We start from the raw sequence: 22,063 nt of genomic DNA on the forward strand, positions 1-22,063 counted from the left end.
GGCTGAGCAGCCGCGGAAGGGAGGCAATCTCCTTCCGAGTTCCTTCTGCAGCCGGGCGCCGTGGCGGGAAAAGGGTGGGGGGAAGTGGGGTGGGGAGAAGTGGGGTGGGGGAGCAGCTGGCGGCAGGAAGTCAGGAAACCCCCCCCCCAGAATGTGAGCACCACAGCCCGCCTCCACTGGCCCCCTTGCCTGTGTCCTATTCTCCATACGCTGCCTGTGCTCAGGCTCCATCCGCCCCCTCGGCTTTAGAACACAATCCAGGCTCCCGCTGTGACGACAAACCCTCCTGGGAGGTGTGGCCCGGCCCGCCTGGCCCACCTCTTCCCCATGAGCAGCCGTCTCCGCCTCACCAGCCTTCCCGGTTCCTGAACGTTCCAAAGCCATCGCTGCCTCGGGCCTCTGTGCGGGCTGTTCCCTCTGCCCAGACCACTGTCCTCTGCTCAGAAGACCCTCCTTCCATCTCAGCTCAGACGTCCGCCTCCCTGACCCCAGTCCGCAGAAGCCCCCTCCCAGCACTCAGGGATGTCACCCTGCAGCACTCAGTGCCGCTGAAGGTGTTTGGGTTTTGATTTTATTAACTGTCTCATACCCTCGCCTCACCCTCCAGCACACACCCCCCCCCACACACACCTCCCCAGATGCTCCGTATGGTTTTATGCATAGTAGCTGCTCAGTAAACATTTGTGGAAATGAATGGGTGGTCAAGGCCATCAGAAGTGATAGGGTGACCTAGAATTTCAGCCTGAGTTGGCCGGTGGAAGCTTCTGCCGTAGGGCCTAGGAGGTGAATTGTGAAAGTGCAGTTGTGGCAAGGCTCGTTCTGCTCCAAGTCTGCGGAAAAGCCCTTTTAGTATCTGCGCTCTCGATTTAAAGCCCCGAGTCTCGGAGTCTGCGGGGAGCCTCCTTGTGTGTAGAACAGAGCAGGGCATTGGGGTGCAATCCGTAGGTGTGTTTTCTGTGGCCCACGAGGGTTTTGCGGTCGATTTCAATTAGTTGCCAGTGTTGAGGAATTGGAAGGTTTCACGCAGAAGACGTCAGCGTTCTTTGGGAAGTTCTTTAGATCTGGTCCCCCTGGGCCCGCCATCCTGAGTGGCAGCACCTGGCTGGCCCTGAGTGGGGACAGTGTGGTCGGTCCCTGCCGGGCCCACTTCCCTGTGTCCCCCGGCTGGTAGAACCCGGGCAGTCACGTGAGGCGATCCTGCTTGTTCTGGCCAACCGGCACCTTGGCCTACACCGAGGCCGGGATTGCTTGCTTCCTGGAGGAAGAGGGTGGGATTGCTTCCGAGGCCCTTACCACAGACACCGCTCCACCCTGGCGTCTTAGCTTCATGACCGGGCTTAGCGCCCCTGTCTTCTCTCCAGAGGGATGGGATCCCTGGGCTGAGGGGGCGCTGGCATGGGTCACAGCATGCTGCTCTGCACAGGCCCGGGCCCCAGACCGGGCCCTCCTGCCCCTTCTGCTTCCTCCCCTACTGCACTAGGCCTCTCACTTTGTGCCTGTCCCTGTCGCTCGGCCCCCCCTTCCTGAGCCCATGGAGGAGGCTTCTGGGATAGGATGACTCATGACTCCCAGAATTTCCGAGCTAGGGAGGCGCTGGGAGAGCTTCTCACAGCCTCCAAGGGCCCTCAGGCTGGACCCAAAATAGCCACAATGATTCGGCCTGATCTGCACCTCATGCTGCAGCCGTTCTGCTCCGGTGAAGAGACCGCTGGCGATGTTTCATGACATGTGACTTGTCTCCTTTTCCCTCTGAACTCTTATTTATCGCAAACTGCAGTGTTAGGATAAAGAAAAAATAAGAAGGAGAAATTGCCATCACTGTGATACGCTTCTCTCTTCCTTTCCAGTCCTTTTTCATGTGTGTACATCATTATAATTATAGTAAAATTAAAATTCACTCACTTCAGTATCCCCAGTGCCCAGAACAGAGGATGGCATGCAGTAGGATTCAGTAAATATTCGTTGACTGTAGAGTATTTTGTTTATTTAACTATAAAGTGAACGTCATTCACTGATGTTCTAATTGGTTTCCAGTTCATCATATACACTGATTACTATGGCATCAAATTGTTAGAATTTTTTGCCATTTTACAATATTTAGATTTTTTCCCCCCAGTTTATCACATTTAGAAATACTGTTGCAGTCAGCATTTTTCTCCACATAACTGTGTTTGAGTGTTTTGAATTGTTTTTCTTAGGGTAAATTGCAGGCATGTGAATTCCTGGATGAGAGGAGAGAAAAATGGGAATTATAGAAATTGCTTTCTAGAGTCTTATCGCTACTTACTTATCGCCACTGCCAGGATTGTTGGAGAATGTTAGGTTTATTGTAACTTATCAGCATTTGGATTATAATTTTTACGTTTTTGCTGATTTAGTAGTATAAGATGGTACCTAACTTTTAATTTGCCTTTCCATGTGTGTGGTTATAGTATGTGTTGAAGAGTTGTCTAAGCATTTAATAGTGGTATTTCCTCCTGTGCACCTTGCCTATTCGAGTAGTCTGTATGTCTATTAGAATATAGATTTTTCTGTTGGATTTGGGTGAATTTATAATAGAGATAGGATTGGCTCAATTTTCCTATCTCAGTGACTGCAAACCTTTTCCTGGTGTGTGATTTTCCATTTTTAAGATCAGGCGTGTTATCATAGGTGTGACTTTCTCTTCTCTGGAGAGTCTGAGAACGTGGTTGTCAGAAGGACCTTAGAGATCTAACCCGACCTGGATGTCTCAGATGGGGACACAGCCCAGAGAGCAGAGGCCACGGCTCGGGACATGGCTTGTGCCCGGCCAGCGCTCCGTACCTCGAGCTCTCTGAGCCGTGGTGTGCTGCCGCCTGAGCTCCCAGAGCCCCTGGTGCTCTCCGGGCCCAGAAAGATCTTTAGAGCTGAGGTTCCCCCTTCTCTTTTCTGAACCAAGGCCAGCTTTGTAGGACTGACGCTGCTGAAGGGGGAGCCACTGCCACTCCGATGACTCAGAGCCAGCTGTTCCATCTTCCTGACTCAGGGCATTTAAAAATATGCTGGGCTGGGGAATTTGGAGGAACCCATAATCGATTCGTGAACATTAAGCTCTTCGCAGGGAGCCAGTGCAGTTTTGATATTGAATTACTCTCAGAAGGCACATTAGATTCACGACGTCAGCAGCCACCTGTCCGCCAGGTGTTGTCCTAGATCTTGGGGGTCTGCAGAGGGTGAGAGAGGGACGTGGCCCCAGCTCAAGACATGCTCTGGCCTGGAGGAGCTGGCGCATCAAGAGGGCTTTGACCGCCTGCTCAGCTGTCTGCCGCTCGTCTCTGTCGGGGGAGGGTCACCCCAGGACTGGCAGGTGACCCCTGAACTGGCCGTCAGGAGATCTGGTCTAGAAGCGAAGATTCTGACCCCACCTCTGCTGCTGTGTCGCCCACATCACTGAGCCCAGCTCATCGGGCACGTTCACGGTCAGGTCTGTCCGTCCATTCAGCAGACATGCAGTGAACGCTTAGTCAGGACTCTGCACTGGGCACGAGGATTGCTGCAAAGTCGGCTAAAGCATGGTCCACCCTCCAGGGGATTAAAAATACTGATGTGTGCCTGTCAAACAAGCAGAATTATAAATGAGTGTAAATAAAATGCCAGCGGCCCCCCGAGGAAGCGGGCAACAGTCTTGAATAGGGTGGAGTGAAGCATCTCGGCAGAGGTGGTACTAAGCCAGGTGGTGAGGGATGGAGGGAACCCTGGGGGATGGGGAAGGAAGAAGGCATGCAGGGAGAAGGGAGAGGACCACCCGGCTAACGAGCATAAGGAACATACACCAGAAGGTGAATGCCATCATCCAGGGTGGCCGGAATGCAGGGAAAGGGGCAGGAAGGGGAGGTTGGCTCCAGACGGCAAATGCCGCTTGGAAACCATCGGAGGGTTAGAGAGGGATGACGGGAAGGGACATATGTCTGCCGGCCTGGGGAGGCTCTGGGTCTGGTGTGGAAGAACGCTAAGAAAGGAGCCCGGGAAGGAAGAGATACGAGTCCCGGAGGTGAGGGGCCCACGTGCTTAGCGTAGACAGATTTTCCCGTCTTCCGTAGCCGCTGATCCCAATGACAGCCAGCCAGCAGGTGCGTGCCTGGTGATTTTCCATTTCCAGCCTGGACGGAGTCAGCCCTTTCGTTCGTTGGCCTCCGTCTGGCAGGCTGAGGCGGGGAGAGGGCCAGCACGTGCAGTACCCTTGACGCCTGTTTGTTTAGTTTGGAGAAATCCTGATCGTTGGTGTTGATTTGTTCGTTTGTTCAACCAATATTTGCTGAGTGCCTACCGCATACCAGGTGTTCAACAGAAAGTGGACAGTAGGAAAATGACATCAGTGTAGAGATGTCCCAGATTCTGGAAGCTTGGAACCTATTCTCTACAAGGAATCTGTGACCTGGTTGATTCATTAAGTCTGGATTCTCGGTGCTGAGTTCCCCTTGCGCGAGGAGTAGCTCTCATGGTGACAACACGTGTGTGTCTGTGCTTCCATTGCAGATGCCTTAGGGCCACGTGAGCTCCTTCTTGGTGGCCAGCGGCTCCCCAGCAACTCAGATGCCCTTGCCGGGCTCCCCCCTGGCCTCGGGCTCCCGCTGACACATCAGAGAAGCCAGTGCCGCGGCCTCCCCACCTGGCATCCTCCTCGGCAGCCCACCTGAGCCATGGAGGCCCCTGAGGTCCCCGTGGGCTCACTGATTGACTTCGGGACTGAGCCACCCGCCTCCTCGCCCCTGGAGGCCCTGCCTCCAAAGCTGCAGGATGGGGACGGCTCCCAGGGCGACGGCGCGTCCGAGAGTGAGACCACGGAGTCGGCGGACAGCGAGAACGACATGGGCGAGTCGCCCTCACACCCACCCTGGGACCAGTACCGCCGCTCCTCCTCCAACGAGTCCTTCTCGTCCACCCAAAGCACCGAGTCGGCCCAGGACGAGGAGACCCTGGAGCTCAGGGAGTTCATGCGCAGCTACGTGGAGAAGATTTTCTCTGGAGGGTAAGCTCCCGGCCCGGCTCTGTGCTTTCGTCTCCGTCCTTAGAGGACATCACCTGGGGCCAGGGCTTCCGGTCCCTCACCAGCCAGTGATGGGCCACCTCGGAGGTTCTCATCCCCACCCGGGCGGCACATAGTTATGTGGGGAATTTTCGTCACCTCCTCCCTCCCACCTGCTGCTCCGACCACCCCACTGACACTGCCACCTCGTCGTTGCTGAACCCAAGACGCTAGTTTTGCCTCCGCAGCATCTGAGCGCTTTCAGATTAGCTACTCATTGGCATCTGGTGTTGGGGTCGTACTGGGCTAGGGGGCTGCAGTTATCAGCTGGCATTAAATTTAGGGACAATAGGGGCTGGCCCGGTGGCGCAGTGGTTAAGTGCGCACGTTCCACTTCGGAGGCCTGGGGTTCACTGGTTCGGATCCTGGGTGTGGACGTGGCACCACTTGGCACGCCATGCTGTGGTAGGCGTCCCACATATAAAGTAGAGGAAGATGGGCACGGATGTTAGCTCAGGGCCAGTCTTCCTCAGCAAAAAGAGGAGGATTGGCAGCAGATGTTAGCTCAGGGCTAATCTTCCTCAAAAAAAAAAAAATTTAGGGACAACATAAGACAAGAAGGTTTTAGTTACCTGTGCTCCCTGGGATGCTCATGGGCAGCTGAGCCTTAAGCCACTGCTGGGATGGGGACCCTTCCTGGCGCCTCTTTCTGGCCTTTCTTTTGTGGTCCTTGAAGAGGTGGATCAGGCGGGTTGACGGGTGGAGCAGCAGGAAGCGGATGGAGTGAGAACGCAGACTGAGGAGAGAGAGTCTGTGGAAAGCCCTCTGGCTCTCCCGCCTTCATGCGTCAGTATCTCAGCTGGGGACCGGGACGCGTACAAACCCCGATTCACGGGTTCCAGGGGTCGACTGCTGGTCTCGCATCATTCACAGCAGCACCTTAAATGCTGGAGGTCTTGCTACTCAGATTGTCATGTGCGGACCCGCAGCATCAGCATCACCAGAGCCTGTGAGAGATGCAGAGTCTGGGCCCCCAGACCCGCTTGCATTGTAACAAGGCCTCGAGACAGTCTGAGGAGCGCTGGCTGAAGCGATGCTTTTCAAGTTTCATTGAAGCGCTAAGAATTTCTGCCTGTTGACGCTGTGCAAAGAGTCCCTTACTGTCACGTGCTGCAGAATGACATTTTGGTCCAGGACGGACCGCATGTTCGATGGTGGTCCCATGAGATGAGTACCACATAGCCTGGGTGTGTAGAAGGCTGTGCCATCTACGTTTGTGTGAGTACACTCTCTGATGTTCGCACAAGGACGAAATCACCTCACGACGCGTTTCTCGGAACGTGTCCCCGTTGTTAAGCGACACACGACTGTATTTTCTGCTGTGACTTAGGTCCCTTGTTTGCAAACTGGTTTTTCAGGTGTGCCTCAGATTTCCACGTGGTTAAAAAAGGAAAGATGACTATGATAATCCAAAATATTTGACTGCCCAAAAACGCATTTATGTTTTTGAATGCGTTCTGGGAGAGCAGTGGATGTGGCTTCCTGCTTGTTCGGTTTGACTAACGCTGAATGCAGTCAGCCTCCTCTCAGCACGCCCGGTTAATGGAAGGCGAGAAAGCCCAGAAGCTTGCTAATTTGCCAGGAAGTCCAGCCTACGTTTGCGGCAGCCTGTTGGCAACATGGAACGTGCACGACGGAGTTGCATGCCTTCTCAGAAGCGTTCCAAAAATCACTGCCAGTGGCTGGCAAATTCCCATATTTCATCTGGTGTTGGTATTTTGGGATAAATGAGACCAAGATGTTTTCTACAAAACCTTAAATAAATGAAATGCACAAGTCCATCGATCTTGAGCCTTCTGCTTCGTTTTTTCAGTTGTTGAATTTGGGGTCAAGTGCTGGCCCCCCAAGAAGGGTGATCAGAGGTGGTTTGAGACCAGGTGAGCATGTTGTCCACCCTGGTGGGGGCGACCCCCGTGTCTGGGGTCCCCCGGTCCCCACCCTCACACGCAGCTGGGGACCTTCGGAGACGTAAGCAGTGGCTCTTTGGATGCACGGTGGAACCAGCAACCGCGCCCTCCTTCCCACAGGCCACAGGTGGCATCAGGCCCCTCGGGGTTCCTTGGCCTCAGTGTGTCCTGCTGGGACTGAGCAGATTGGGCTGAATTGCGTGAATTCAGGGGGTGGTTCCACGCTCACTTCAGCACCGAAGATTGGTGAGAAGAGGAGCTGGAGGACCGAGCCCTCGGAGGGTCACGTCCCGTGTTAGTGCAGGCGGGAGAGCCGTGGAAGGAACAGCATGCTCCGGGAGCCAGGCGGTCTGCACGGAGCTCCCGTTCGCGTCTCCCCAGCTGTATCGGATCCTCCGAGCCAGTCTCCTTGTCCTTGAACTAGAAATAGTACCACTTCCTTGCAGGGTTGCCTGGAGGCTGGGCTGAGCTGCTCTAAGTCAGGCGTCGGCCCTCGGCTGGGGTGCAGGACTTAGTCCCTTTCCTCTTCCCACTACTGCATCCTTTTTGCTCCAGAGGATTGACAGCTTTCTCTGTTTTTTCCCTCCGCTCTTTCGCTCAGGGAGGAGTTGGACCAGGAGGAGAAGGCCAAGTTTGGCGAGTACTGCAGCAGCGACAATGGGAAAGGCCGGGAGTGGTTTGCGCGCTACGTGAGCGCCCAGGTGAGCCGGTGACGGCAGGGGCTGGCGGCGGGTCACAGACTCACTGTCTCCTGACTCGTCTAGTCTGGAGCAAAGAGTCACGGGAGGTGACCCTACAGAAAACAAAGTGAAGCTTGTCTGAAGATATTCCAGAAAAGCCTATCGGGATAGTGGGCAGTGGGAGGAGCTCCTCTGGATGCCCCACTAGAAAGGAGTGAGTGAGCAACCTGGTCTGCTGACCACAGAAAAGTTCCAGAAAAGTTAGTTTTTTAAAAGCAAGCATGTGGGCCATGTCCATGCACGTTTTCATTAAATAACCCACGTATTCAGTAACATATTCAAGACAGTGACGGCCGTGTAAGTTCAGAAAAGAATTAAGCTTTATAAATATCCAGTAGGTTCTTTTTTTTTTTCTGTAAAGCGGCTTAAGTTCTTAGTTTTTAAAGTATTTTTGTCGCAAGTAATTTATTCTTCAAAGAAAAATTAGAAAATGCAGATAAGCAAAAATAGAGAAACTATTCGTAAATCTACAATCCAGAAATGGCCCGTGCTGTCGTCTGGGGGTTTCGTCCCTCCACCCTGTTCCGTGTGTGGGTGAGTGGGAGCAGCTCCTCGTGGTTACATCTCCTAAGGAGACGCGGGAAACCATCCGCCTTTGCTCCCCAAGCGATGGCCGTGTGCCGGTGCCGGCACCCGCTGGGGCCTGGTTCCCATGGAGCAGGGGGGCTGCGGCTGTCCTGGGCTTGCCTCCCAGCTGCCTGTGTGTAGGGACGCTCCGCGTGGGAAGCCCCCAGCCTCGCTGAGCTCTGGTTGCCTGATGACACGTCTGCCCTCTCGTGACAGCGCTGCAACTCCAAGTGTGTCTCCGAGCCGACCTTCTACCGCCTGGTGCAGTCTTTCGCCGTGGTCCTGTTCGAGTAAGTAACGCTGTCACTCAAAGCCTTCGTCCTGACGGGCTTGTCTTCCTTATCTTTCCCGCCCGGAATAACCCAGTAGGGAGCCACCGCCACACGAGTCATCAGCTCGAAATCGCTCTGGTAGGCCCAGCGTGGGCTAAATGGAGAAGTTGTGACCAGCATCTCCCCCGGGGAGGTGGCGGTCCTTGCATGGCCATGGGGATGAGAGGACCCCAGCCGGTGTGAGTGGATTCCTCCAGGCGGGTCCTGGGGACGGGCTGTGAGTACACAGTTCGGCCCTGCCCTCCTCCAGCTGAGACGTGGAGCTTTCCTGAGTTCCTGTGGGGAGAGCTTCCGACTAGGGAACCGCCCCCTTAATGACGCGACCGGAGGGCAGAGCGGGCCCCGAGTGCCGAGGAGGCGCTGCTGGAGCCACGCGTCACAGAAGGCCTGAGACAGTGTGGCTGGTGGCAAGGGCGCCTCGCTGCCTCCCTGCAGCTGCGGGCGGCGGGCCGCCGGACTCAAGGGCTCTCTCCTCCTGAGGCCCCGTGGCTGTAGGGCTGCCAGACCCGCTTCACACGTCTGGGGCTCGCATCGGAGCGGGCCTCGTGCCCTCCGCAGTGTGAAAGGGAGGGGCGCAGCTCTGCCTGGGGAAGCCGAGCAGCCTTCGTTCTCGGCCCGGGCCCCCAGCTCCTCAGTGTGGCCTTGAAGCAGATCGGGCCCGTGGCTTATACCACGGCCACAACCCCACGTCCCCACATCGCTGTGTCCGTTTTGTCCTTCCAGGCCTGAAAACCCTCCTTTACTTGTCCCGCCCCTCCTTCTCCAACAGAAATGTAGCTGCTCTCTTGAACCCTAATTCTTCCGTGTCTTGGTGTCTCTCACCTTTCTCTACTCCACCACGAACATGGGACACATGCTGGAGGAAAACTACCAAAAAAGAGGAGGGTTCCTATTTCTCCTGCACTTGCTCAGAATATCCCAAGTTCAGGATATGCTCCCACGGGGGGCTTCTGGGTCTGGGAGCAGGCGAGGGTGGAGGGAGGAGAAACCGTCGCTGAGGAAGGCCACAGGTGCCACGCACTAAGCCGGGATCCAGTCGGAGGTGGTTTAAAGCAGGCCCCCGGGTTGTCGTGTGTCAGCGCGCTCTCTGCCCTGAGAGGACGCTTCAGCTTCCAGACATTCGTGTCTATAGGAATTTTCGTGAATCCCTGTCTTACGTAGATTGCACCTGCCCCCCTTGGTAACATGTTTATCTAATTCTCCATTTCCTTTGAATTTTTCCCTAAATAAACAAGTTTGGGGAAAAAATTAAATTCAAGTTCCAAAACACAAAATCTTCCCATCATTTTGTCCGTGAGCGTATATATTTTTGTATGGCTGCAAAAAAACACACAATATTGTTGAAATATTTATTAAAATTTATGAGTTTTACGATTTTTAGTTTATTAGTGTCTTTAGTTTTTACTTTTTATTTAGTCTTTTATGGTTTTATTCGTGCTTTAGTTCTTTAAATTTATTATATTATTTTTATAGTAAGATAAACAAAAATGGCCCTAATCCCACTGTCTAAATAATTTCTGTTGATGTCTTTTTATGTAGTACTGGTCCAAGGCTAAAAACTAAACAGAAAAGAGAACAGGATCGCAGGGCACAGCAGCCTCGCGTGAAAAGGAGAGCGTCCTTCACTCTCTGGTCTCTCACTGTTGGTCCCTCTCCCATTGCTAACCACTCTAATGATGCCCGTACCAGCACGCATATATTTTTCCAGAAAAGGCATTATGTTTTTGTACAGCTCTGATTTGTAACGGCTCTGTGGTATTCTAACATACAAATGCACCGTCGTTTCTTCAGCTTGTGCCCTACGGACGGGCATTTCGATGCCTCCTCTTCACCTTCTCTGATCCCCAGTGCTGCAGTGGACATCATCGTTGCTTTTGCAGCCATAACTGTGCAGATTCCTGGTGGCAGACAGGCCCTCTTTGAAGCCCCCCCTTTTGTCTGCTAGATCTATGTGTGTCTCATGATCTTACTATAAGAGTATAATCCTTCACACTTACAGGGCCTTTGTTAGTACATAAAAGGCTCTGGTATATAAGCATTTAGTGTGAGCGTCAGTGAAGGACGTAGGGTAGGTCGGTATTCACATTCCCAGTGATTCTCAAAGTGCTGTCCCCGGGCCGGGAGCATCCGAACATCAGCCTCACAAGGTAGTTTGTTAAAAATGCGTGTTCTCGGGGCCGCCCTGTGGCTGAGTGGTTAAGTTCATGCGCTCCACTTCAGTGGCCCAGGGTTTGCTGGTTCCGATCCTGGGCATGGACCTACGCACTGCTCATCGAGCCATGCTGAGGTGGCATCTCACATAGGGGAACTAGAAGAACCTACAGCAAGGATATACAACCATGTGCTGGGGCTTTCAGGAGAAAAAAAGAGGAAGATTGGCAACAGATTTTCACTCAGGGCCAATCTTCCTCACCAAAAATGAAAAAGAAAAAAGCATACCTTAAAAAAAATGCATGTTCTCAGCCCCTGCCCCTGACCTGCTCAACAAGAGACTCTGGGGGTGGGCCCCGCAACCCACAGCTTAATACGCCCTCCACGTGGTTCTGATGTAGCCCAGGTCTAAGACCCGCTGACGGGAGAATATCCTCTAACTCACTGCTAATTCCCACAAAGTAGGGGCGGGAGGCCGCGTGGCCCGGGGCCGCTGTTTTGGCCTGAGTCCTGAGGCCCGTCTTCCAGTCTTGGCGTGGCTCCCGCGTGTAGGGCTGAGCTTCCAGGGCCTTGGCTGTTCCACCTTGAAGGTGAAGGAGGCCGGGCTGGTGGACCGTGAGCTCCTCCCGCCCAGAGTGAGCCCCGGGCCCCGGCTGTGGCCTGACTGCACCGAGGGCGGTTATCTTTGTTGCTTCTCCTGCATGGCGTCCGGGGAGTGACGTATTCGTGTAGACGCGTTTATCCAGTGTTCTCGTCTCGTTTCGTGAACTTGTGGTGGGCACATGGGTGGGACGATTCTGTGGCCACTCAGCCTGCTTCTGCTTCCAGGTGCCACCAGATGGATGACTTCGGGCCCGCCAGGAACCTCATGACCATGTGCTTCACGTTTTACCACGTCGGTAAGACGGGGCCCGCACGGCACGCGGGCTGCGAACTCAGGGCTTGTCGGCTTAGAACACGGCAGCCAGGGCGGGTTTCTGCCCCACTAAAGGCAGAGTGCTGAGGCTTCCAGAAAACTGCAGAAGCTGATGTTAGGGAGGGAATGAGCAAGGAGTGGGATTCCTGAGACAGGAGGAGAAGGCATGGTCCGTATCCCACGGTACGAAGGAAAGCGCCCGGCTGTTAGGAAATGAGAAAACAAATACACGAGGCAGACGTCTCCTGGCAGACACAGGAATTGCAGGCTGTGAGGACATCAGTTCTGTGTTTTAGCGAAATCTTACACAGGTTGGCTGTTGAGGAGAGGCGGGGCCTAGCAGACCAGGATCTGAGTCTGGATGATGTCCCCAGGGGTGGGCTGGAGGTGCCTTTGTGAAGAGTGCAGGTTTATCCTGACGCTCCGACCCCTCTTCTGGCTCGTTCCACTGGAACTTTCTGGTACATGGAGCTTGAGGGTTCCCTGTGCTAGGCTCCTTGGGCCGCAACAGAGACTCCTTCAGGCCGCCGTAAGGACGAGGTTGCTGGGGCCCTGCGCGTGGACCAGGCCTGGGTCAGGAGCTCGGCCCCGGCCTCCCCTCCATCCTCCCTCATGCCTGCGGTGGCTCTGGGGGTGCGGCCCCATCCTCTGCAGCTTGGCAGCGTCCTCTCCTCGCTCCCAGCGCCCCGTCCTCTCCACACCCTCGGTTCTGTGGGCAGTTGCTGGTCTGGCTGCCTCAGCTCGAGGCCAGGCCGCTGCCGGGCAGGCCCTTCGGGCTGGGCCACTCATCGGTTGCCTGTGGGTCAGAGGGGGACCCCTCCTCCAACCTATGGCTCCTCCTTCTCAAAGAACCACTAGACGCTGCTTGTCTGGGTCAGATCTGTGCCCAGAGCAGCTTAGACGAGTAGGGGACACTCAGCACCTTGGCCTGTAGGGGTCCTTTGACCTGTGGAGGGGTGCCTTGGCCTTAGGTCCACACTCAGCCCTTGGAGAGGCACTCCCTGTATTGCCTCCACTCTCTCCTCCTTCCTGGAGGCCTCCTCCCACCGCAGGGAGGTGTCTGCTGTCCTCCCCTGACCCTTGGCCTCCGTACCACGGTTACTTTCTGTTTTACACACTCGCTCCGTGTGTACGGTGCTCACCTCCCTTATGGACCTCATGTTTCTCTGGGGCTCCACCCTTGCCTGTTTCTTCTTTAGTCCCTTGTCGCACCGGGCTGACTTCTTGTACACAGTAGGTGCTTAATGACTGCTCTTAGACAGAAGGAGCCAGGCCCCGGTCTTCTCCTGGGCATCTTGGAGCCTTTTGCTTCCCGTGTCTGGCAATGGTGGAGGGGGTCTCCCCGCCGCCCCCGGGCAGCCCGAGCACGCCCACGGGAGTTTCTTTCTGCCCTGTTGCTTCTCCTGCACTAGACGGCTCTGATTGCCACCTCTTCCCCTTCCCAGGTAAACCGCACCTGCTCCCGTCAGAAGCCAAGGAGAAGCCCGCAGGGAGCATCGACTCCTACCTGAAGTCCGCCAACAGCTGGCTGGCGGAGAAGAAGGACATCGCCGAGCGGCTGCTGAAGAACACGTCAGCCAAGACGGAGAACGTCAAAGGCTTCTTCGGGGGGCTGGAGACCAAGCTGAAGGGACCCCTGGTCAGGAAAAATGAGTAAGTGCCGCCTGGTGTGCATCCCTCCCGGGCTGGGGCAGGCATGCCGATGTGACAAACGGCAGAGGCCGCAGTGAGCCCGCGTGCTGTGGTGACAGGGAGGCCCTGGCCTGGTGCTGGGAGAATCCGTTGGCCCTTGGTGGTCTTTGGGGCCCGAGAGCTGCTCCCGAGAAGCGCAGCCGCCAGCCCAGCTTGACTCCCTGCCCCCGTGTCGTCGATGGTTTCCGCGTGCCTTTCCACGTGCTGGCGTGCAGGGCTGTCCCCCGTGGGTCCGGGTGTCCTGGGGCTGACGAGGAGCATGTGGGAGTTGTCGGTCGGCGGGGGGAAATTACAGACCCTCGCTCCGTCCTCTTCTGACTGGTGAGAGCTTGTGTCAATGGAACGAGGTAGAGACTCGAGAAACGACCGTCCCCCAGAAGCAGTCCGCGGACAGGAACGCGGGAGCCTTCCGGGCGTTGAGAACAGGAGCGTTCAAACTACGACTTCCACAAAGAAAGGGGCCCTGGGCCCGGTGCCTGTGCCAGCCACCGTGGTCCCCACCGTCGCCTCCGGTGGCTTGGTTACAACCGGGGGACTTGGCTGTATTCGTCTTCTGGCCCAGGCAGTCTTGGATTCAGAGGAAATGGCACAAAGAAGCCTGAACACCTCGTCTCCTCGCTTCTGGAACTTAGTCTCCTTTCAGCGGTGTGGAACGGTTTCTTTGATTTGAAAAAGGGTGGCGGGTCATTTTGTCACCGCTGTGGTTTCTCTCCCCAAGGGAAGAGGACAGCAAGCCCAAGGAGAAGCCGCAGAAGACGGGTGAGTGCCCCCAGCACCCTCGGGCGGCGGGCGCCTGCCGGTCCCTGTCAACCTGGTCCCTGTCACCCCGGCCCCGCCAACCAGCAACACCAGCAAGCAGGTCCCCAAATGTCCCAGGCCTCCACCCGCCTCCAGCACGAGGGGCTGCCGGACATGATCCCCGAGTTGCCCTCAGCTCCCGTCTATAATTTCCTAGTGAATTTCCGTGGAGAAACCGCCTCTCCAGGGAGAGGGTGCAGGAAGTGGGTCCTCATCCAGGGAAGGCAAGGGAAGTGTCGCGGTCGGGGCAGGGAGGTGCTTCCAGGGACCCCGCCCCTGGAGGGAGCCCTCATCACCGGTGGGAGGGGTGTCACTGCTGGCCACGGGCGACACAGAAGCTGTCGTGGAGTTTCAGCCGCGCTTCTGTGACCGTGGGGAGAGCCGGTGGTCCCGGGAGCGTTGCTGTGGGGTTTGCCCACGTGTGGGTGCGACTGGAGCCGCGCTCAACCTCCCCACCCTCCTGCAGTGACCGTGGGCAGCCCGGAGGAGGAGAGGAAGGGCGAGAAAATCTACCTGTACACGCACCTGAAGCAGCAGCCCATCTGGTAAGGGCACCCTTGAGCCGCGGGGCGGCAGCCGCTGGCACCGTCGTCTCCCTCAGAAATGACGGGCACGCGTGCCCGCGGGGTTGGCCAAAATAAACAGCACGAACCGTAGAAGTGTTGGCCAGGAGGTGGAGAAATCGGAACCCTCCTGCGTTGCTGGGGGGGGTTGTCAAATGGGGCAGCCGCTGTGGAAAACCGTCTGGCAGCTCCTCGCTGGGTTAGGCGTAGTTACCCCGTGACCCCGCAGTTCCACTCCTAGGTTTGTACTCGGAAGAACCGAACACAGGCTCTCAAGCAAAAACGCGTGCACGTGTGTTCATAATAGGATCATTCGTAATAGCCAAAGGGGGCGTCAACCCGAGTGTCCTTCTACATGGACATTTGATGTATGGATAACCAAAATGTGGTCTATTTGTGCCACGGAGTATTTTTCAGCCATATAAGGGAATCAGACACAGGCCACACGTGGTGAACCCACAGCGTGCTGGGTGAAGGGAGCCAGACGCAAAAGACCCACACGGCGTGTGATGCCACTGATACCAAGTGTCTGGGACAGGCGACCCCTGGAGACAAAGGAGACAAGTGGCTGCTGGGGGCTGAGGGAAGTGGGGATGGGGGGGACTCCTCACGGGTGTGGGGGTTTCCTTATGGGGTGATGCAAATGTCCTGGGGCTAGATAGTGGTGATGGTTGCACGGCTGTGTCATTGTACTAAAAGCCACTGCATTGTGCACCTAAAAGAGTGAGTTTTACGGTCTGTCAGTTATATCCCAATAAAGCTATTACATATATATAAAAGAAGGTATGGTTGAAACGAGAGACCAATGGTCGGGAAATCGTGCCCTTGTCTTGCTCTGCGGATGACCGCTGATGCTTGAGTCCCCCCGAAGCCTCTCCATCGCCGTATCTTATGTCCTCACAAGGAGGCCCTGAGCCAGGCTAGGTTCAGGCAGAAGCAGGGAGGAGGGGACGCTGACCAGCCACATGAGCCCCGTCCAGTGGCTCACTCGGCTGCTCCGGGCTTGACCTGGTGGCTATCGTGGCATCCGCAACAGGCCTCAGCACCCAGAGGGCCGGGTGGAGGATGCGGTAGGCTCGGCAGGCAAGCACTGGTCCCTGCTGTTGCAGCGCAAAACCCACCAGAGACGGCAGGCGAGTGGGCGGGCGTGGCTCTGTCCCCATGAAACCTGATTTACACGAACAGGTGGTGATGGATCCAGCCCACACACTGTCGTCTGCTGACCCCCAGTCTTTAAGAAGAATGTTTCTTGCATGTCCCCATAAACATGTTTCCTCTCTGCCTGTGGCCTGTCCCTGCCGGGTCCCCATTTATGTCACGGACCCTGTTCTAGAAAAGCGGGTCTCCCCGAGCCCCCCTTCCTCTTGGGAGCCTCAGTGGGCAGCAGAGAAGCAGAAAAGGGCCTCGACTGCGTCCTGCCGGCAGCGGCTTCCGCTGTGACCGAAGAATTCAGGGTTGTCCCAGCTCCTGGGAGAGACTACAGATGCTGTCAGGACCCAGGGAACCACCTCCATTTAGGATAAAGCCACGTGCTTGTTTTTTCTCCTCCGCTCCACCTGTCTGAGACTCTCAGTAGCTCATACAGGTGTGGCGGGCAGCTCCACTCCCTCATCCCCGAGACGGGCCGAGGCTGCCTTCCCGCCTCCCCTCACGGGGCCCTGACGGGGGTCTCTGTCTCACAGGCACGCGCTGAGGTTCTGGAACGCGGCCTTTTTTGACGCCGTCCACTGTGAGAGGAGGAAGCGGTCTCCCACGACCAGGTAGGAGCCAGGGCCGGGCCGGTTTGCCTGGGGAAGAGGACCAGGGACTGGCTTTCGTTTCGTTTCTGAAGAGGAGAGCCGAAGAACGGCCGAGCTGACGCGTCTGTGTTCCTTCCTCGACCCCCGTCTGGCCCCGCGCCCTGCAGGCTGCCTGAAGGGTCCTGGCGCACAGCTTCGTGGGGGCCCCCGCTTGCATGAGCGCTTTCTGCCCTGGGCTCTGGCATGACTTGGCCTGACCCTCCTAAAAATGCAACTCCCACTGACGAAAACCCTCAGGACGCCTTCCGACCCACTGCCTATCGCTGTATCAAGTCAGAATCCTGAGCACGACCCACGGCAGCGGGACCCCGGGCTACAGGGCTGGCCGCCACTGCCAGACTCTGCTCTGGAGCTCTCCCGTCCAGGGCCATGCGGTCGCTTCTCTCACCTCCCCCTCTGGTCTGCAGCCTGAGCAGCCCCTCCAGCTTCCCCGAGGGTGGGCTTCTTGCTTCAGGAGACCCCTTTTGTAAACCACGTCAAGAGCACGGGGCAGCGGTGAGGGGTGGACACCCACGCCGTGGGGCTGGTGCTCAGTTCTCTGGCCACGGCGAGCACAGGTGGCCGCCCGCTGCGTCCAGTGGCTGGGCAGGAAAGGGGAGCAGCCCTCCCCATCCTGGGTCCCTGATTGGCCCCACCGGTCATAGGACTTGGAAGTCTCTGAATCTCTCAGTGCCTCAGTCTCCTCATTAACAAAACGAATTCCGTCTTCTCCTACACGGGGGACACCCCCAGCCCTTCTCCCTAGCGGGAGAGAGAGCAGATCCTGCTGTTTGAGTAAAGACTGTAATCCACCAGCACTGGGGGGAGTCTTAAGTGGAATCCTTTGTGGGGGGCAGCGAAAGCCCTAATGGGGCCGAAATGGCCTGCCTCGTACCCCGGAGCAGTCTGCTGTGGCTGCGTTTCCTGGGGAGGCGGAGGGAGCTCGGGAGGGGGAGAGAAGCTGAACCTGTTACTGAGGATGCTAGAGCGAGGAGTCTCCGCTCTGCCGGGAAGCCGGGACGAGGGCAACGCTCAGATGCTTGTAGGCAAGTGGGTGTCCTCTTGTTGTTTGGCTCCCAGCCTCCGAGGAGATGAATTTCTCTCGCACACCCTGTCTCTCTGTCCGCTCCATTCCTGCCTGTAATAACCCTCCTCTTTCACTTGTTCTCTTTTTTCCATCTACATATCTTGCATGACTTTGACATGTTCCTCTGTTTACCTGTTTCTGCTGCCACTCCAGAGGGGACGCTGGAGAGGAGGAGAAGACGAGGTGTGTGTCCACGTGACTCTGTCCATGTTACAGTGCGGGGGCTCCTGCCAGGGTCCCCTCGGGGCAGGGGCCACAACTCTAACTGCTGCCGGGCTCAGAGCCCGGACACAGGTGCCACTCCACATCCCGGGAGGCAAGGCCGCGGCGCTGGGACAGGCCGGCGACAGGTGGGAGCTCGCCAAGGACGGAGCACCCCAAAATAGTCAGGAAACAAACGCGGCATCTCGAGACCTCCCGAAAGGCCCCGTGTGAGTTCAGAGACAAGACAGCAGTGACGTGCAGAAAGGCGGCTCCGATTTTGAGCAAATGGAACTGTCCGCCTGCTGCCCCAGCCACTCAGGCCCTTCTAAGCAGACCTCCAGGCCACACCGCCGACCCGCTGTGGGTGGGTGCAGAGCGTCTGTCTCTGCAACGTCACACGCTCCGGGCTGTGCAGGGGTCTGGCAGACCCTTGCCCACCGAGACAGGTTTGGGGAGTGACAGAAAAGGACAGATGCTCTCTTTGCTGGCGGCTGTGATGTGGAGCCTTGAGGGGGGTGGGTCCTGAAGAGAAGGGCCTAACAGGCTGTTTCCTGCCAGCCGCAGTGGGGGTCTGACTCATTGTTTGAACCGTCTATTTGTTAGATACCTTTTGTAATGTATTTTTGGAGTTAAAGGCCTGTCTGTTCGACTATACAGTTTCTGATGCAGTGATTTTTTTTTTGGTGGAAATTTTCCTAATTGCGGTCTATTTTTAGTGCTTATTGTTTTGTGAGAAGTCTTGTTTCTGATGCAGCCCTATTATGGCTTTAAAAGGAGCATTTAGGCGTGATTGGGCCTCCTTTAATAACAAGCCCCGGTCCCATGGCCTCGGGGCAAGAGGGCCAGGAAGCAGCTATCCCGGAGCCTCCTCCAAGCCCATCGGCTCTGAGCCCCACCAGCGGGAGCCAGCCTCGCGGCCTCTCCCCCAGGCGGATGTGGTCTGCACACACGTCTCTGACCTGCCCCCTGAGGCACCACACGTGGCCTAGCCCTCGCCCGCCCGGAGGAGCAGCGAGTGTGGCTCTGAGACTGGGGGGGGGAAGCTCAGCTCCCCGTCCCTGGGCCACCTTGTGCCTCCAACGTTATTTCTCCTTTTCGGTAACCTGTGCCAGCAGTGCCGTTGGCGTCCTCTCTGTTCTCAGAGGCGGAAATGTCTCCATTTCAGAAGCCTCCCGTTCTGCGAGCTCTTGATCACGTCCACATTCCCACTGTGGCCGTTCAGACACACGTTCCGCCCTTAGTGCCGTGTTAGACCTCGACTAGTATTGGGTATTGACCTCGATTTGAGGGAATTGATTCCATTGGAGGCATCACCTGGTCTGCAGATTGCTAATAACCTTCCACCTCTTTCTTTAGAGGTCAGACATCCCAATTCTAGTCCTGGCCCAGCAAAATGAATCATCTCCTCAGCCGGGTCGGGAGGAGTGGGGTCAGGGCTGCTGATGACTCCAAGGTAGCCATTCCCATGTGGTCTGGGGTTGTGCAGTGCCCAGCCTACGCAACTGTACACAGCGGGCCTGGTGGTGATGTGGGGATTTATGTGCCTGGACAATCCTAAGGGCGACCATCGTGGGGGAAAGAGGATGGGAAGGAAAATGGGATGGGATTAGCAGAGTACCTGGAAGCCTATTCTGGGTTTCTTCGTGGGTGTCCCGTCGTCGGCACAAGGACTGGGAGTGACAGTGACTTGCCCTCGCTCTGTCGTGCCCCTGATGTCCTGTGGCCTCCCGCGAAGCTGCAGGAGCACCACTGACCGCCTCCGGGCCAGGCAGGTGGAAAAGGGTTAGGAGCTGGTGTACTGGCTGTGTTTCTCTTCCTTCGGCCTCTCCGTGATCCCGACCCCTCGCCCCTCATCCTTCCTCCTCTCCCTCTTGTCTTTTTCCTCCTCTCACCCTTGTTTAGTCAGACTCGTCCACCCAGAGTTTAGATTCTAAGGGGAAATAGGCTGACATGGACTCCTCAGCATCTGTCTGCTCCTGCAAGTGGCAGACTTTTCAGAGGGGCGTCTCTTTATCCCAGGGTGGTGTCTCTTTATCCCGCGGTGCGTGGGGATGGGAGGAGTGTGGGGGGACGGTCCCCAATCCACTCGGGACCAGATGAGGTGCCGTACGGGGAGGGGAGACGACCCACTGCCCTGAGCCCGTGGGGGCGGCTCTCACTCAGGGACACGATGCATCTCGCTCAAAAGAACACCCTCCCGACCCCAGATCCCGCGGCCCTGGTGCTTCTCCGTGGAGAACAGACAGACAGACACGTTCTTCAGAGTCCCGCCCCTGCAGCCACACAGAGCGCGTGGCTCTCCCGTGGGGTTTCCACACTTTGGGTCAGAGGCTTTGCGCCGTCTTCACGGTGGTCACAGGGTGACAGTCCCCAGGGGCCTCAGGGAGGAAATGGGGCTCATCCAGGCGCTGGGGCAGGGCGTGGAGGGTGAGCACCGTGAGGAAGCCGAGGGGAAGGACAGACCTGTGGCTGAACCAGGACTGCTGGTGGGATGGCATGGTGGTCGGCGCACTTGCAGCCCCCCACGCCCTGGGCCTCTGGCCACCAGAGCTTGTTGTCCCCGCCACCTGCAGCTGGCCCCTGGGCAGAGCGTCTTGCTGTGTCCCCACCAGCTGGGCAAACCACCCCCCCCAAGCTGGTGAGGCCTAGAGACATGACCGACTCTGAGAACCTCCTCGCTGGGCTCTGGATACCCACTCCCCACAGGACGCCCGGAGGGCCCTTCCCCCTGCAGGTCTCCCTCACAGAAATGGGGCTGCGCTCTCCATCCTTGCACCGTGGAGGAGGCTGTGAGGGTGCTGTTTTTGTCCCTGGGCCAGTAGATAGCGGACAGTCTTGTGGAGCTCTCCCTCTCTGGGCGGGCGACATCAACAAGGGCCGCGCAGGCAGAGGGTCGGAGCTCTGGCAGCCTCTGTAGAAGCGAAGCGAGCAGCTCCTCAGCCGAGGTGCTCCCCCGTGGCAGGGAGGCCCCGCCTGGGTCGGCCCCGCAGGTCAGAGCAGGCGGGCGAGTGGCTGGGCCGCGAGGGCTCTCTGAAAACCCTCTCCTGGCACTGCTGTGCTTGCAGGGAGAAGTGGTGCCACATGACCCAGGAGGAGCGCGACGACAGCCTACGCTTCAACGAGAACATCACCTTCGGGCAGCTGGGGTGAGAGCGCGGGGCTCTGAGCGGAGAGAGGCGGCGGGATCCCCGCAGGGTGAGACAGCGGGCAGCGGGAGGCCCCGACACGGACGCCGACCCCGCGAGGAGGGGCCGCCTCCCTCACACGTCGCGCCCCATGTCAGCCCAGCTGTGCGCTCTCAAAGGGTCAGCAGCACGCAGTTACTGACGCTCGGCCTAGACTCCAGCTTAGTTAATCCGCCCCAACGCCCCACGGGAGGCGGGCGTGTCACAGTGAGCCGTGGGCTGGCGGAGGAGGCAGCCAGTTACTACTACTTTTTTCTGGCAGTTCCGGGCTGCACGTTGGGGTCCAGGAGACAGGGGTCGGGTTCCCTTCCCCGGGGGGCAGGCGGTGCTGGCTCACAGGTGTTTGTCCCCCCAGCACCTTCACGCACAACATGCTGGCCTTCGGACTGAGCAAGAAGCTGTGCCACGACTTCCTGAAGAAGCAGGCCGTGATCGGCAACCTGGACGAGGGTGAGTGAGGCCCGGCAGGCAGGCCTGGGACCCCAGGAGCGCACACTCTGCACCCCAGGACTTCCCGCCAAGGGAAGCACTGTCCGAGTGTAACGAGAAATGGGACCTTTGACTGTGGGGTGGCTCCCCCTCCTCTCTTGCTGTCTGCCTAGTGCGTGGGACACTTATCACGCCATGGGGAGCGTTTCGGCTGGTAGGGCTTGCCGGTGGTGGGCTGGGCGAGGGGCTTGGGAGCTCAGGGCCAAAGGGAGGGAGGGAGCTTGGTGCCCAGGCTCTGAACGTGAAGATGGCCAAGCTCGGCCGCGAGCTGCCCCTCCCTCTACATGGCCACCGTATGGTCTCCTTTGTGTCTCGAACCCCACTGCCTAGGGGTACGGGGACAGGGAGACAGGGGAGAGGAGAGGGGGTCTGGAGGTTTTCTAGAGTCTCTGGCTTCTATAACCAAAGGGACACGTTGCCACGGTCAACCCCCCACCTCCCCCCCGCCCCGTCTACCGCTGGGCCCGCCTTCAGCATGGTCCCGCCTGCTCCAAGGTCATCCTGCCTCACGGCCTGAATGCCTTCCGCTTAGACGTCTGTGTGGATTGACCAACGTGCTAAAAAAACCCTTCATCTTGCACTGAATGAGGGGGCTGTGGGGAGTGGC

At 57.3% G+C, this 22,063-nt stretch overlaps 1 protein-coding gene across 4 annotated transcripts in view; it reads left to right on the plus strand.

Annotated features, from left to right (window-relative positions):
* The window catches only part of KIAA0513 (KIAA0513 ortholog), a 55,557-nt gene that overhangs the window by 30,266 nt on the left and 3,228 nt on the right, over positions 1-22,063 (plus strand). For 2 of the 4 annotated variants that reach the window (XM_070612420.1, XM_070612421.1), the window contains exons 2-12: positions 4,498-4,990; positions 7,556-7,655; positions 8,478-8,551; positions 11,573-11,643; positions 13,106-13,313; positions 14,071-14,111; positions 14,617-14,695; positions 16,396-16,473; positions 17,732-17,761; positions 20,848-20,928; positions 21,323-21,417. In XM_070612420.1, coding sequence (XP_070468521.1) covers positions 4,662-4,990; positions 7,556-7,655; positions 8,478-8,551; positions 11,573-11,643; positions 13,106-13,313; positions 14,071-14,111; positions 14,617-14,695; positions 16,396-16,473; positions 17,732-17,761; positions 20,848-20,928; positions 21,323-21,417 — 1,186 coding nt within the window. In that variant the 5' untranslated portion in view covers positions 4,498-4,661. The remainder of the gene's footprint in view (positions 1-4,497; positions 4,991-7,555; positions 7,656-8,477; positions 8,552-11,572; positions 11,644-13,105; positions 13,314-14,070; positions 14,112-14,616; positions 14,696-16,395; positions 16,474-17,731; positions 17,762-20,847; positions 20,929-21,322; positions 21,418-22,063) is intronic. The other 2 variants (XM_070612422.1, XM_070612423.1) reach the window with 1 other exon arrangement.

This window comes from Equus przewalskii, chromosome 3 (assembly GCF_037783145.1).
Source record: "Equus przewalskii isolate Varuska chromosome 3, EquPr2, whole genome shotgun sequence".
NCBI classification, from domain to species: domain Eukaryota; kingdom Metazoa; phylum Chordata; class Mammalia; order Perissodactyla; family Equidae; genus Equus; species Equus przewalskii.